The sequence below is a fragment of the Oryzias latipes genome, chromosome 3 (assembly GCF_002234675.1).
Source record: "Oryzias latipes chromosome 3, ASM223467v1".
NCBI classification, from domain to species: Eukaryota; Metazoa; Chordata; class Actinopteri; order Beloniformes; family Adrianichthyidae; genus Oryzias; species Oryzias latipes.
In genome coordinates, this window is record NC_019861.2 from 33,501,796 (window position 1) to 33,519,287 (window position 17,492).

At 40.3% G+C, this 17,492-nt stretch overlaps 1 protein-coding gene across 1 annotated transcript in view; it reads left to right on the forward strand.

The window, feature by feature from the left end:
- The window catches only part of adamts18 (ADAM metallopeptidase with thrombospondin type 1 motif 18), a 59,236-nt gene extending 57,795 nt beyond the window's left edge, over positions 1–1,441 (forward strand). The window contains exon 24 of the mRNA XM_011494105.2: positions 88–1,441. Coding sequence (XP_011492407.1) covers positions 88–203 — 116 coding nt within the window. The 3' untranslated portion in view covers positions 204–1,441. The remainder of the gene's footprint in view (positions 1–87) is intronic.
- Positions 1,442–17,492: the final 16,051 nt, after the last annotated feature.

The window sequence follows — 17,492 nt, forward strand, 5'->3', positions numbered from 1 at the left end:
ATTTTCATCGCTGTGTGTCTTTACACTTATATCACATCAAAGTATTTTACGGTTGTATTTGAGGCTGTCAATCCTTTTTCTCTGCAGAAGAACTTTGCGTGGATCAGTTCAGCTGGTGCCACTTGGTTCCCCAACATGGTGTTTGTAACCACAAGTTCTATGGACAGCAGTGCTGCAAGTCCTGCTCCAGCAAGAAGCCATAGGACTCAGACGTTTGAAGGACCGCAGCGGCCAGCAGCGATGTGGGTTTTCTTCCTGGAGTACTTGACCAGTGCGTTTTGTATAGAAGAAAGAGATGAACTCTGTCGATGCTCTTCTGCCAAAAACAAAAAAAACGGCTGACTGACTACAAATGAACTGGAAATACATTGGAAAACAGATCTGAAGACTTGTTCATGTATTCATGAGTTGTGATTTTTGTTCCTAGAAAGCCATCATGCAACCAGCAAAGGAATATAGTGTAGTTTAGCTATATATAGATACGACTATATGTACTACGATAGCTCGTAAAGGAGCTACCATGGTATAGCTCGCTTATATGTTGTATATTGAAAGGCATCTGCTCTATTCGTCTTTATTTAAGTTATTATGGGTCCTAAAATATGCCTTCTCAAAAGTATCAGTGGAGCAGTGTTGTGTTCTCTGCGTTTTGGTGTGAATCAAAGGTTTGTGCCGCTCACCTCTGGATGAGACGTAGAGATTTCGGCTGAGCGTGTCCTTCCCCACGTGCTCTGTTTCTCTCCCCTATCGCCATGGTAAATAGCATGAACATCTACCTGTATTTTTCTTCTTCCTCTTTTCTGTGGTCTCGCCATCAATTTCAGCTGAAATGAGGTGAATAATGAAGAGAATGTCTGCAGGCCTTTGGGAGACGAGAGGAGGATGAGGAGGCAAAAGAGAGGATGATTGCGGGGTGAGCGTGGGCACAGACTAGTCAGGTTTTGATTGAAAAGGGAGAACAAACGTCCAGGTAAAGTGTGGATTCTCAGCAGGTGGAAACAAAAGGAGACAGGTTCGGTTTGATGTCTCAAAACGATAAAGAAGACAACACAAAAATGCCTGAAAAAGAAATGAAGCATAGAGAGCTCTTTTTATGTGGATGCTTGGCCTTCTCTCTTCTATCCAGTCAGTCGTGCTCACTGAGAAGCTTCCAGAAGCTGGTCAGCCTCCGAATACTGCATAAATGTCTCATGTTTGCACCAGTGTCTAATTGGGATTAACTGTGATCACTCCGATCCCGAGGTCAGGATTCCCAGAGGTACACTTTTTCAGGAAACTTGAACATTTTTAAAAATGTATCTAGATTTGATTTACTCCCACAAACACACAAAAACGTTCCAACATCAATTAAATCACAACACAAGTTGTCTTTGTTGTACCTTCTAACAGTAACTGGATAATCTCATATTTCATTTGAAAAATAAACATATTTGGAAATGAATTGTTTGCATTGTATGGCTTCCGTTTTTTCTTTCAACCTCAATGAACAAAACCTTTAATTTACACGGGGTAAAAACAAATCACTGATTCTGCAAATGAACTTAAAAAGATGAAAGAGGTCTGTAATGGCAATCATAGGTTCTCACAGATGATTATTACATTTAGACAGAATACTAGTAAATAAAAAAAATACAATTTCAGGAACTTGGGTTAAAGAAAAGCGGATCTGCTGAAACAGTGGAAGCTCTGGGGCTTCAGCAGCCCACACTGGCCTTCACTGATCACTTTTAAGAGGAAATATTAAGAAAGAGGCAGCGGGAAGGTCAGATGAATCCTTACATGCTCATCTTTAAAAAAAAACTGAACTGTTGATAGAACAGCTTTCAACGACTCTTGAACCAGCTTTCAACTCATTAAGATTTTCTTTCAATTTTACAGCAAGACAACCGTGGTGATCATGGTCTCTGTACCCCAGAAGTCTGCATGAATCCTGTTTTGGGACCCTGTCTTCTGAGCCCCGTGACCCGCAGACTGCTGGCCGGGGGGGGGGGGGGCTGGCTTGCTGCACGACGTGGCTCCTTGATTCTGGAGCTTCACGCTGCTTTTGACTGTTCACGCTTGTCTAATTTGAGCGCACATGCACTTTCTGCATGAGTTTGCCTGCATGTCTTTAGGGCAGCTTGTGTCAGTATATTTGTAATGTCCTTGCGAGAACCCCGCCCCCCCTCCCCATCACCACCTCTCAGCACGGCAGCAATTTTACTGTTGATCCGATATGAGTTTTTATTTCTGCATCCTGCAACCGACCTCGGATGTGACTCAATTTCCCTCATCTGTATTGTGTTGTGATGAAATATTTGTATCATGTCAGCACGTGTGTGTGTGTGTGTGTTGGGGGGATGGATGGGGGAGTTCAAACTACTAAGCTGTTGTAGAATGCACGCCTCAAGATTCAAATGAAAACAAATATAATAACTTGAGTGTGTGAAGGGGGAGGCACTCTGTTTTATTTTTTTATTTTTTTTAAATTATTATGGCTACCAGCAGTCTTGGACTGCAAGGACCATTTTTTTTATTAGGGCCCGAGCACGGAGTGCAAGGACCCTATTGTAATTCGAATGTTTATTATTATTATTATTATTATTATTATTATTATTATTCTACCGGAAGAGTCGCCTTTTTGAGGCCTTTAACATACCCCAAAACTCACCAAATTTGGCACACACATCAGGAGTCGCGAAAAATTTCGTATTTTATAGGAGATTGGCATGGGCGCAGAAAAACGGCTCGATAGCGCCACCTACAGTGACTTTTGTCCCGACGCCCCGCATACGCTTTAACGTACAAGCTTGATTTTTACAGGGCATGTTCTTCAGATGGAGACCTAAAAAAAAGTCTGAAAGGACCCACCTGTCACTCGCACAGGAAGTCTGATATATTGAGGTCAATATGTCATTTTTGCTTCATTTTGGACATTTGCAGGCCTCACTCTAGAGCGAACTCCTCCTAGAGATTTGTGAATAATGACTCCAAACTTTGGTTTTGTAAACTAAACACATGTCCGATGTTAAATTGCGAAGCTTTTAAGTTTTTACGGATGTTTGTGACCGTGGCGGCGCGTCGAAAATGGAGGTCATTTTGAAAACACGCCATGAAAAGAAAAATGGCCATTACTCAGCCATGCAAAATCCAATATGATCCAAAGTTGATATGCATGATTGTAGTCTGACTTTGAACACATCTGCAGTGGAAGAATCTGGAAAAGGTGTAGCGCCACCTGCTGGTAAAAGGAAATGACATGTTTTACTTGGAGCATCACTGCTCCAAGTAGGATGAGCCGACACACCTCAAAATGATGTCCATCTGTTGAAAAGCCATTGATGTTTACTCTGATAAAAAGCCATAACTTTCAATGCGGGGGTGTGGTCGTGACAGAGCGGCGAAGTTGGGCGTCTCGCCATGCACACAAAAGTTGCTCTCACGTGCACATTCCTTGTCCAATCTCACTGAAATTCAATAGAGGTGATGAGGCTTCCATTCTGAACCAATGGATATGACAATCTTGGACGAGCTCCACAGCGCCACCTAGATATTGACAAATACATTTTATGTCACATTCTGACCTATCTTTTCTCTGTGCTTTGTCCGACATTCATAAAATTACAACAGGAGATACTCATAAGGGTCTTCTCTCATTGTTTAAAGTTTCATGGGCGTACACCTGACGGTGCCTGCGCAAGCCACCGCCAAACAGGAAGTGGTTGATTGCGTTGCAGTCAGATAATTAAAAATTCATAAAAAATCAGCCGTTTGTATCACGAGGCTGAGATTTCAGAATGAGAGGCCTCTTACATATCTCCAACTTAGATACACAGCACTTACATGGGTGAACAAAAAACGGCTCAATAGCGCCACCTACCATGTTTGTTTTTGAGAGCCCCGCCATGTTCTTTAACATACAAGCTTGATATTTACAGGACATGTTCATCAGATGGAGACCTACAAAAAAGTCTCTTGGGACCAAGCTGTCAGTCGCACAGGAAGTCTGCTATATTGATGTCAATATGTCAGTTTTGCTCTATTTTGGTCCTTTGCAGGCCTCGTTCTAGAACGAACTCCTCCTAGAGATTTTTGAACATTGACTCCAAACTTTGGTTTTGTAAACTAAACACATGTCCGATCTTAAATTGCGAAGCTTTTAAGTTTTTACGGTTGTTTGTGACCGTGGCGGCGCGTCAAAATTTGAGGTTGTTTCGAAATCACGCCATGAAAAGAAAAATGGCCATTACTCAGCCATAAATAATCTAATCTGATCCAAATTTGTTGTGCATGATTGTAGTCTGACTTTGAACACATCTGCAGTGGAAAAATCCGAAACAGGTGTAGCGCCACCTGTTGGCAACAGGAAATGACATGTTTTACTTGGAGCATCACTGCTCCAAGTAGGATGAGCAAACACACCTCAAAATGACGTCCACCTGTTGAAAAACCATTGAAGTTTACTCTGATGAAAAACAAATCTTTCAACGCGGGGGTGTGGTCGTGACAGAGCGGCGAAGTTGGGTATCTCGCCATGCACAAATGTTGCTCTCACGTTCACATTCCTTGTCTGATCTCACTGAAATTAAATAGATTTGATGAAACTTCCATTCTGAACCCATGGATATGACAATTTTGGACGAGCTATATATGTTCATAAATGATCATGAAGCATGATCATATAATCAAGCTTCATAGGAAATCAGCCGTTTGTCTCAGGAAGCTGAGATTTCAGAATTAGATGCGTCTTACAAAGCTCCACGTTTGAAAAGCAGCACTATACGTACGAGAAACATTTAACCACCTTAATCACCCTATTGTGCTGAAAGCAAATTTTTGGACATTTTGACTCAAGCAAATATTTTTATCATAACATCTGTTTAGTTTATCAGCACCAAAATAAAAAATATTTACATTTATAAAATGAACTGGTCAACTCTAGGATTTTATTTATTCAATCTTACATCCTCAAGCTTTTCATCAGTCTCCTCTGCTGCAGGAGTGGAGTTAGCCCCCCCCCCCCCCCCCCCCAGCTGTGTGCTCACATGTAAATTAGCCAGGAGTGGCAGACAGAAAGTAGAACAGTTAGAAACCCTAGTTCAACACTAAAATACAGCAATTTCCTTTGTTTTGTTTGTCTTTTATACATCCTTAGCACTAATCATTGCTTTTTTATTCATCCAAAATACAATTAACTTTATATTTTATCTTTTTTTTTTTTTTTTTTTTTAAATATATGAATGTGCTCCAAAACAAAACCCAGCCTCAGTACACTCCTACAGATGTAACATCAGACAGTACATGTCTCTTTTATGCTTTTTTAATCAATGCTGCAACTTCTTTTCATTTCCTTTCAATACATCCAAAGAAATTAAACTACAACGACAACAAACACAACATATAGCAAATGTCTCTAAGTACATTATGTACCACCTTTAAACACCAAATAAATAACAAATCTTTCTAATACAATCACAAAAAATGGAACACAAAATGTAAAACCCAAATTAGAAATTGCAATTTTAAAAAGATACATTTTTCAGCAGCTTTTCAAAATCAATCACATATTTTACTCTTCTGTGGATGAAACAAAGAAGTCCAGAGCAATGTAGCCACTTTTTTATTCATTCAAAATGCAATTAAATCAATATTTTATCTTTTTTCTTTTCCTTTTTCTTTTTTTTTATCTCTTATATCCTTTTTTATAATCAATGTTTCAACTTCTTTTCCTTTCTATTGTCATGGTTTCAGTTTGTTGTCTTTTTTTTCGCTTTAGTTCTTGTTCTGTCTTGTTTGGTTCTGTTTCCTGTTTTATTTTGAAAGGTTTCCTGTCTTGTCATGTTTCTTGAGTTTTACTTCCTTTGGTCCCCATCTGCCCTAATCGTGTTCACCTGTGTCTTGTCTGCCCTGTCTGTATATAAGTCTTGTCTCTGCCTTCCTCCTGTGCTGGTCCATTAACTTCTGCTCATGTTGATCACGTCTTCTTGTCTGGCGTCCATGTCCCTTGCCATGCCACAGTAAGTTTTTGTTTTTAGTTTTGTCATCCTGCTCTGCAGCGCTTTTTGTTAGTTAAATAAACCCACTTGCCCTGAACCCGTTTGCCTCCCGTCTCTGCGCCTGGGTCCTACCTGCTCTCGAGCCTCCCCCCCACACGACATCTATACATCCAATGAAATTAAACTACAAATCAACAAACACAACTGATAACAAATGTCTCTAAAATTTGATTTGTATATTTGCAGAACCTTAAAAACACCAAACAAATAACAAATGCTTCCCAAATAAAGCACAAAAAATGGAACACAAAATGTAAAACCCAAGTTAGAAATTGCAATTTGAAAAAGATACTTTTTTCAGCAGCTTTTCAAAATCATTCACCAATTATACTCTTCTGTGGATAAAACAAAGAACTCCAGAACAATGAAGCCATTTCTCTAAGTCTCTCACCTTCAGTTTTAAACAAGGTCTGTGAAAATCCACCATACATTGGTCACATGAACTCAGAGACCTGCTAAAAGTGCACAATTGTAAAAGCTCTTTTATATAGACAACTGTTTGTTTGCTTAGAGCTCTAAATATAAAAAAAAATGCTTTTCTATCACCTAGACACAGATGGAGAACCATATCAACTGGATTAATAACAGGGTGGCATGTTTAGACAACATGAAGCTGTCCATCACATTTTTGACCTAAACATGTAAACACATCCTTGGCTCTGCGGTTAGGAAATGGTATTTGGGAATCTCTTTATACCAGGAGCCAGCCTGGCCATTGGAACATCGCCACAGTGCCCATCCAGACTGGGACAGCAACGGGGTCCACTTCAGAGCCGTGAGCTGCTGTGTTTAACTCCAGCTGTCCCAGCAAGGGAGACAACTGCAGCAACATCCACTGACCAAGCTGACAAGCCCTGGCAGAAAAGATCCCCACAAGAAAAACACTGGCTAAGGCAGGCTGGTCAAAAAAAAAATAGTTTTGCCATTGTCTTGCAGCTCGCAGATCAAGTGGTTTAGTTTTCCAGTAATGTCAGTCAAGAATGCAAGTTCAGATTCACAATGTTCATTAACCACCTTAATCACCCTATTGTGCTGAAAGCAAATTTTTGGACATTTTGACTCAAGCAAATATTTTTATCATAACATCTGTTTAGGTTATCAGCACCAAAATAAAAAATATTTACATTTATAAAATGAACTGGTCAACTCTAGGATTTTATTTATTCAATCTTACATCCTCAAGCTTTTCATCAGTCTCCCCTGCTGCAGGAGTGGAGTTAGCCCCCCCCCCCCCCCCCCGGCTGTGTGCTCACATGTAAATTAGCCACGAGTGGCAGACAGAAAGTAGAACAGTTAGAAAGCCTAGTTCAACACTAAAATACAGCAATTTCCTTTGTTTTGTTTGTCTTTTATACATCCTTAGCACTAATCATTGCTTTTTTATTCATCCAAAATACAATTAACTTTATATTTTATCTTTTTTTTTTTTTTTACAAACAAAATATATGAATGTGCTCCAAAACAAAACCCAGTCTCAGTACACTCCTACAGATGTAACATCAGACAGTAAATGTCTCTTTTATGCTTTTTTAATCAATGCTGCAACTTCTTTTCATTTCCTTTCAATGCATCCAATAAAATTAAACTACAATGACAACAAACACAACATATAGCAAATGTCTCTAAGAAAATTGTGTATATACATTATGTACCACCTTTAAACACCAAATAAATAACAAATCTTTCTAATACAATCACAAAAAATGGAACACAAAATGTAAAACCCAAATTAGAAATTGCAATTTTAAAAAGATACATTTTTCAGCAGCTTTTCAAAATCAATCACATATTTTACTCTTCTGTGGATGAAACAAAGAAGTCCAGAGCAATGTAGCCACTTCTCCAAAGTCTCTGTCACCTTCAGTTTTACAAAAAGTCTGTGAAAATCCACCATACATTGGTCACATGTATTCAGAGACCTGCTAAAAGTGCACAATTGTAAAAGCTCTTTTATATAGACAACTGTTTGTTTGCTTAGAGCTCTAAATATAAAAAAATGCTTTTCTATCACCTAGACACAGATGGAGAACCATATCAACTGGATTAGTAACAGGGAAACATGTTTAGGTTTAAACTTACATCAATAGACAACATGAAGCTGTTCATCACATTTTTGACCTAAACATGTAAACACATCCTTGGCTCTGCGGTTAGGAAATGGTACTTGGGAATCTCTTCATACCAGGAGCCAGCCTGAACATTGGAACATCACCACAGTGCCCATCCAGACTGGGACAGCAACGGGGTCCACTTCACAGGCGTGAGGCTGCTGTGTTTAACTCCAGCTGTCCCAGCAAGGGAGACAACTGCAGCAACATCCACTGACCAAGCTGGCAAGCCCTGGCAGAAAAGATCCCCACAAGAAAAACACTGGCTCAGGCAGGCTGGTCAATAAAAATATATAGTTTTACCAATGTCTTGCAGCTCGCAGATCAAGTGGTTTAGTTTTCCAGTAATGTCAGTCAAGAATACAAGTTCAGATTCACCATATTCAGCAGATATCTCCACCAATAGCACCTTAAAAATCCTGTGCTGTTTTGCTTTGCAGCTGAGGTTGTTTACGATTTTCAGAATAAGAGTCATTATATGTCCAGAGCCAATCACTTCTGCACAGCTTTTCTAATGGTACCTTTTTCTGCACAAAAACTCCTTCACCGTGTTATACATTTCAACTCCTCTTGTAGTTGTCTGTTAGGGCAGATGTGTCAGGAATTCTTCTCTTGTGGAAACCAAAAGCTATGCTGTACTGTTGCCGTCCACAGACTCATCACACTGGACGTTAACCACCTGCACTTTGTAAGATCCCGGTCCAGCTAATTGGCCAAGTTATCAGACATAGCTGACACACATCTAGACATTGTAGTGAAAATTGAATGAGTTCTATTGTTCTCATCCTTAGGGACAGTGATAGCAATTATCATCATTGCTTGTTTCTTAATCTGATAAAAACCTTCTACTTGATGAGAAAATGAGCAGGTCTAAACGAGGCTTAGATTTAAGAATTTTTTTCATGCTATATGCAAAAGTTTTTGTCCTTTAAGGCAACAGATTATAGTCCCCCCCCCCCCCCCCCCCCCCCACAGGCTGCTGTCATATTAACATTAGCTTGGAGCTCCAGAATGGACAAGAAAAAACGACGAGAATGGCTCGAGCAGGGCGTTGCTCACGGGGCGGTCGCTCGTACCAGGCGGTGGCACGTGCTCGGGCCCGCTAAATGCTACTTGTAGCTTTAATTTTTTTTATTCTTCCTTCTGACATTGCCTTTCAGCAAAAATTTCACCCTTTCCACAGACTCAATAACTCAAATGAATATAACGAAATTAGTTTCGGGAAAAGACAACAACCCCCCCCCCCCCCCCCCCCCCATCACAGTAAGAGAAACCGTCAGAAAAATGAATTTGGTGAAAATTACCCAAATTAGACACTTTTCTTTTTCTTTAAAACTTCCAGAAAAAGTTTTTCAATTATTTATTATGACAAAGTCTGAAATTTTCACACAATTTTTGTTTGATCAAGCTTCATGAAATTTGACACATATACTAGTCTCTCAAGTCTACAACTACAACTGAAGTTTTGTTGACCTTTGACCTCCGGGAAAGGAAGCCATCTTTAAAGAAGAAAATCCACACCTAGAAATTTCTATCTTTCTTGATATTTTCATCTATCCCATCTCCCCGAGCATCACTGGGAAGCTACTTGGGTAAAGAAAAGTCAGTTTTAGAAGTTTTTTGGCTTTCTGCTGTTGCTCACACATTTTTTACTGAAATATTGGGAAAATGTAATCCATGAATCGTTGGCTCAAGCCGAACGACAATTGGGTGGAAATTTTTCTATTATTTCTATATTCTTTCTACAAAACGCTGCTTTATCAAAGAAATGGGACTTTTCCCCATGAGGGTCGGCACGGAAGTCTGCACACCAAGAACTGACTATAAATTGCACAAATGACTGGAAAATGATCTGGACATGTGTGCACTTCAGAGCTGCACCACTGTTGCACTCCTGAATGATTCTGACCATAACACAAGTCTTCCTGACTCCCGTTTTCACACCGGCCTGTCTTTTTGAGGAATATTATCTCAGGCCAAAGAAGAAATCCAGCAGCAACCTCTTTAGAAAGCCGGGGCAGATGCGCGGGCTGTCGACTCCAAAATGGGGCTGTCTCTTTCAATCCTTTTCCCAGTCAGGCTGATCAATGCAGGCATTTCTTTGCAGTTTTCAACATGCTTTTTTTTTTCCTTCTTTAAACTCGTGTATTTGGAAAAGCCCTGGTCCTTGGTCCAGCTGTAAAACACGCCTGGCTCTTATTTCTAGCTCTGACATTCCTCCACTCACAGTTTGTCAGGCAGATTGGCCAGGAGTGTCACTGGAGAGCGCTCGGCGTGCAACCAACCTAGATAGAAGCCTTCACAATTGACAGTCAGCCTAATCACAAATCAACAAATCACAAATCAACTCTCTGACGGTGTGTGCGTTTGTGTTTGTGTTGAGGGAGAAAGCCTGATTGATCACTTTATTTCCAGCGGGGCTTATTTGGAGGGCAGACCTCAACGGCCAGAGCTGTCATACTTCAGCATCACCTTTCCCATCAGCACTCATGTGTCAGGATGAGTTCATCTGGCATGTGGCCTTTTTAAGCCCCCCCAACACACACACACACATACACACACACACACACAGGTGTTTGCTGCATGGTGATTGCAGGTGGATCACAGCTCTTGACACGTAGAAAGCGCTTCGTTTGGGCTGTGTGCTTTTTCGCAGACATTAGGGGGATCTGGCTCTTGTGAATCTGTGCGATTAGGGGCTCAGTGACGAATGGCAGCTCTGCGTTGAGGCCAGCCACACTGGAGGATTCAAGAGTCGGGTAAAGATCCATGGATCTGTCGCTCACTAAACCAGCATGGCTGTGGCGAACTCTCACCTTTGATATTTTCACACTCTGTGTTCATCTCATGCTCATCTTTTTTTACATCTGTCTCATTCTAATCAGCCTTCTATTTCTTTTGGTGACTTTTCTGTATATAGTTCTGTCATAAAAGCACTTAATACAGCTAAATGCATGACCACTTTATGAAAAAATGATCTAAACTTGATATTGGATTGTAGAAACAACTAAAACCGGCTTTTTCTTTTTGTTGTTGTTGTAATGCTATGTTCACAACGCCCTCTGCAAGCGGCCACTTACATTGAAAATCCTTCGTAAGCAAACATACATGCGCTTTCGGGCTTCCGCGTCAAGTTTTTAAGTGTGTTTCCAGGCTCTATGTACAAAACGTGTGGCCATAGAAATTTAAACCTGGTTGAACATTGACAAATCAGGGACCAGAATTATATGACACCAAGTCTTCCATTTATCAGAATAGAGCTGGGAAAGAAAAAGCCTGGAGCAAGATTTGCACCGCTTCGACATTTTGCAGCCTTCTTTCAACTTTGGTCAGCGGATGTGCGCTAGTAAACAGTAGAAGAAGAAAAGCATAAAGATGCAGCTCCCGACTTGTCCATCGAACACATCTATTGATTTTGCTGCTTGAAATATTGTTTAAATCGACAAACCAGCATCTCAGGTAGTAAAGGCTTTAGGCTTTGACTAGACCGCCACATAAAAATGTTATTAGCTTCAGTGAACTCGGAGTTTGAATCACAGAAGCGACCCTGAGCTGGTGAACTGATAGAATATCTTTTTCAATATTTTCTGGTAGAACAGAATTTGTTGTTCTATCAATTATAACAAGTCATATAGGTCCTGAACAGCCCAATACCATCACACTGCCACTGCCGTGTTTTTAGCCTGATTTTACATTGAAACATCCCATTTTGTCTCATTGGTACACCGTAAATGTCTCCAAACTATTTTTTTAGATTGTGTGAAATATAAGACAAGTGTCTCTAAGTTGTACTTTCTCAGCGTTATTTTTCTATTTGAGGTCTGCAATGGGTCATTTTCTGTCTCTGTTGAATCTGAATCTTTGACCTTAACCCTTGTGCTATCCTATGACCCCACCCTTGCATTGACGTGTTCTCCCTACCACGATAAAGGTGGATAAAGGTGAAGAGGATATCATGTAATCCATGGACACCAGTGAAGATCACAAATCATTGAAGAAAAAAGGTTCAGAGCACTGTCTAGTGGGTCTAGATGACCCAACTCCCAATGTTAAAGTGTCTAGGATAGCACAAGGGTTAACATGTTCTTCCTACCATGACAAAGGTGGATAAAGGTGGAAAGATTTCATGTAATCATGGACACCAGTGAGGTTCTCAAATCATTGAAGAAAAAAGGTTCAGAGCACTGCCTAGTGGGTCTACATGACCCAACTCCCAATGTTAAATTGCCTAGGATAGCACAAGGGTTAACCCTTCTGCTATCCTAGGCAAACTGATACAGGTTACTGGGAGACTTTGCTTCCATCGTTTCTCAGATCTCTTCGGGTGGCAGGATGCTCTGTTTCAGTTGTTAGATGTTCTTTTGAAAGCTTTTCCTGATTTAACAAGTTTAAATGAGGCAGAAGAATCTTAAACAATTTTGGGAAATTTAATAGGTTTTTCAGAATTTGCTATTTTAGGAAAACTCAATTGCAAATGTCTAGAAAAACCAAAGTACAGCATGTAACTCAACTAAAAAATAGATAAAATGAAGAATACAAATATAAGGAAACTGTGACAGTGAGCAACAATGATCCTAATTACATTGATAAACGATTAAAAGAACAAAAAACTGTTGTTGTGATTCCAAACTCAGACCTGGTGTTAGTAGAGAACAGGAATGAAACAGAAATGACAAAAGAAAATAGAATAAAAACCTTTTGGTGCAACCCTTTTTCTCCTTGAAGCTATGAATATTATTGATCAGTGTGTTTACAGCATTCCCGCCTCATCTATCTTTCTTTGAGCGCTGGTTTCTCATCATTCTCCCCTGAAATGGAAGAATTGATCAGGATCCTCTGGGGCCTGCAGGCACCAGCTGCTGCGGCGCCCACCCGCCTGTTAACCCCATGCCCTTGAGGAAACAGCATTCAAGTGGCTGCAGAAAGGCTGTGCTGTTTTCTGTTTTTCAATGTGCTCTCCTAGAAGCAGCCTCCTCCACCACCACGCTCTCTGTGGAGATGCATTGCCTTGCAGTCCATCATCTCTATACATAAAGAGCCATATACACACTGTTCACCCACATATTTGAAATGATATCGCCTGTAAAAGAATTCCTGCTGCTGCCGAGAGCAAATGGAACACTGAAAAGCTCAACATCTGGCCACTAGAGGGCAGTGCTGATTCAAAAATCTCAAAATCCTGTTATCATTTGACTAAATTGTGAAAACACAAGCTTCAAACCATACCAAAAAAAAAGTTTCCTTTGGTTTGCTGTGACCCAAAACGTGACCATTACCAGCTCTCACTCCGCCAAATTAACATGCAGAGTTAAAAACTCGGGCTGGACAAGCGTCATGCCTGTGCTTTTTGCTCCACGGTAATATTTTATTGATGAACGCTCAGTTCTGACCTCGGGGAATGCAGCAGCACAGGTATGTAAATTTCAAACCTGTCAATTTTCAGACCTTTTGCTCCACAGCATCTGCTGAATATCCGAGGCCACCTCTCCCCCTTTTGTTTAGGATAAAAAGAGTAATAAAAAACATAAAAAAATCAAAAGCCAGCCCGGCTTCAGTGTTGGGTCACAAGTGATTTCCTAAAGTGCTCCTTCAGGACATAGCTGAATTACAAATAATGAGGGGAGAAATTCTGGAGAGAAACAAGGTCAGAGCCGTTACCCATCCTTATTTTCAAGAATAGAAAAGCACCTGGGTGGGGGGAGCAAATCTAAGGAATACACTTCAAGCAAGGACACTGCAGTTGGCGCACCATTATTTCAAGGAACGTCTTTGCATCGGACATCTTCCTTTACGCCAGACTAATGGCGAGGCAAAAAATCTATTTGTCAGTCACCAATTCTCCAAGTTGTCCCACTTAAAAAGATGAGTTTGGTCTGTAAATGTTACTACAGCAAACGTCATCTGTGAGAGACAGAATAAGAAGAGAAGAATCCAGGAAAACACAATGTACGATTTTTAAAGAATTTATTTTTAAAATTGTGCAGAAAATAGGTGCTTATTTCCTACAAAAAAGCAAACATTCTGTCCCTTACAGACCTGTTACTTCTTAAAGAAGCTCTTCTATTCTCCACTGATTACCTGTATTAATGGTTCCTTTTTGAACCGGTTGTCTGTATAAAAAACACCTGTCCAAACCTTAACCCTTGTGCTATCTTAGATGACCCCACCCTTACATTGACGTGTTCTCCCTACCATGACAAAGGTGGATTAAGGTGGAAAGAGTTCATGTAATCCATGGACACCAGTGAAGATCACAAATCATTGAAGAAAAAAGGTTCAGAGCACTGCCTAGTGGGTCTAGATGACCCAACTCCCAATGTTAAATTGCCTAGGATATCACAAGGGTTAAAAGAGAATAAACCAAGGCTCAAATCAGACGGCACCGTCTCCACCATGACCAAGACCAAAGATCTAAGGACACCAGGGGCAGTATTTTAGACCTGAACAAGACAGTTTGTAAAGAAGAAATCAACAGCTGGAGCAGGCATTAGAACATGGAACAAATACAAGATCACTGACAATCTACTTCCATCTAGAGGTTTATGTAAGACCTCACTGGTGTGGTACAACAAATCTTAAAAATGGAGAGGAAGCTCCCCGAACTACATAGGGGAACTGGTCGTTTGGGGTGGGGGGGGCACCATGGTTTGGGCTGCTTTTCTGCAATGCGAACAGGATGACTGATCTGTAGTTACCCTTGTGCTATCCTAGGCATTTTAACATTGGGAGTTGGGTCATCTAGACCCACTAGACAGTGCGCTGAACCTTTTTTCTTCAATAATTAGTGAATCTCACTGGTGTCCATGGATTACATGAAATCTTTCCACCTTTATCCACCTTTGTCATGGTAGGGAGAACACGTCAATGTAAGGGTGGGATCATCTAAGATAGCACAAGGGTTAAAGGACTTATATCATGCTTTTTTAAGCCTTTCAGTGTAAGCTATATCTATATATATTACATAATATAGTACCTCTGGCGTATGAAATATGAGCTATTTTTTGCAGCTCATTTTCCTACCAAGAAGTTAGACGACTCGATCTTTGGGGCTTGTCTTTCTCTCCTTGTGGATGACAACCTAGAGTCGGCCTCGGCAGCGTGTCTGCATTTTTTACCCACGAAAACAAAAATCATTTGAACTTTTGCAAAGATGCATGTGAATATTGTGCATATAAAATGAAAGCGTTTAGCCGATCACCGCTAGCTCTGTGGAGAAAGTGGGTATGTGTCTTAGCCTGGGGGTGGTGCTGGCAGCGCAGACACTTCCTGGAAGGGGCGGTTCCTCACTTTGTGATGTAAAAAGACACTCATGTCCATGGATTGGGAGGGGCTGGTGCTCAGAGCGCAGGTTTTTGGAGGAATACTCAGAAAAGCATGGATGGATCAAAATACAGCTTTTGGATTGTTTTTTGTGATTAACCACTATAACACACTTAAAAGCTCAAAAAAGTTGGTTTTGCATGATAAAAGCCCTTTAAAGAGTTTTATCTTTAAAAAAACACTGGTTGTGCCAACAGCAGCATCACACGTTGTTTTAACAGATTGATTAGTGGTGTCCTCTTATTCTTTTGTCGTTTTTTAATTCATTGCTTAGATTTTAAACTGTTTTCTGTCCTGTTTATCTGTCACTAAAAGCATTGGAACAAGAACATGGGTCTGCTGTTGGACAGTTGTCTGTTTTTACATTTGTCCCTATCAAATAAACTAAAGAGACAAGAAAATGATGAATGGAACCCTGAATGGGGATATTTGGAACATATACTTCGCCTTGTTAACAAACATTTGACCTCAGTCACTCACAACCAGGGTTACACGAAAAAATATTGAGGTGAACTTGAGTAAAGGACCAAATTTTCTCCACCTAATACCAATCATTTCTTTAAAAGTCCTTGGTTCCTTTTTTTCCCACATTCTGTCTTAATCAGTTGAAGTGTATCTATGATGAACATTACAGTCATCTTTTTAAGTACCAATTACTTTTTCTGCTCCACTGTACCCATGTCTCATTCAAAATGAAATTTGCTTTGGTTGCTGCTGCTTCAGCATAACAGAAGGCTTTGGATACACATCATTTTTCATTTTATTAAAACTTTTTTTAAATGGAAAAATTAAACCTTGGTTGAAATGTTAAGTCAAAATCAAGCAGTAGGACAGCTGCTACGCTCTCAGCTTCTAATGGTGCATAGCAGGGCATGAAAAAAGTTACTGAACTCCATCCATTCATTTTCTGAACCCGTTTTTTTCACTTACTTGTGCCAGAGCCTCACCCGACTACTGTTGGGCGAAGGCGGGGTACACCACGGAAAGGTTGCCAGTCTGTTGCAGGGCTATACTGAACTCCCTTTTGACTAAATGTGATTAAAACATTTGATAATTCTCAACAATTATCTTCAAAAGGTGCTGGACATGGATTGGACATGTCAAGAGTCAAGAAAACATGATCATAAAGACAGCACTACCAGATGGAAAAAGAAAAGAGGGTGTCCGAAGATAACCTGGCGCCGTACAGGACAAGTCAAGCTGAAAGAATTTGGATACACCTGGGGAACCACCTACACTTTGGCTCGCGACCGTCAGAATTGGAAAGATTTTGTTGCTGCCCTAAGGACCTCAAGGCCTAAAGGGAAGTAAGAGTAGAGGTTTGATTTGCACCAGTATTCATTGGTTCAGATACTCTTTTTTTTGGCAAGTGTGTGAGAGACACAGATTTCAAAATTCATGAATAACAAAATGTTTAATGGAGTAAATGTTGAGAGGTGAGGACATCCAGGCACCAGTTTCTGTGTTATATTCAGAGGATTTGCAGAAACTGTCGGTTTTCTTTCTGCTTTTTTTTTGGGTCTATCTTGGTCTGGTAATATCACTCCCAAGTGTGGTGCCTTTGGAATTGCAGGATTATTTCAGGTCTGAATTTGATAGAGCCAAAGCAAATCAAACAAAAGTGTGAAACTTGTGAGTGTTCTCAGCTCATACGAACTGAGTCTGCAGGTCTGTTGTATAGTATGAAAGCAGACTGACTGACAGAATGACAAATATCGGTGGTGAATGATGTGGATGAGTTTAAACTATTTTGCACATTTGACAAAGGATCTAGATTATCCCAAAACTGTGAAAACTGATGAAACAAAAAAGGAAAACGTCTTTGGTGCGGTGTGTGTCTGTTTAGTAAATTCCATTAATGTATTTTGTTTAGGTAATTTAATAGGACTGGTTTATTTTGGTAATGTGACAAACACACAACAAAACAGAAGAAGAAATCTGGAAGAAGGCAAATATCTTTTACTGTGCTGCATATGTGTGTATGAGGCGGCTGCTGTGTGAATTCTGGTTTGATTTCTTGTGAGTGTGC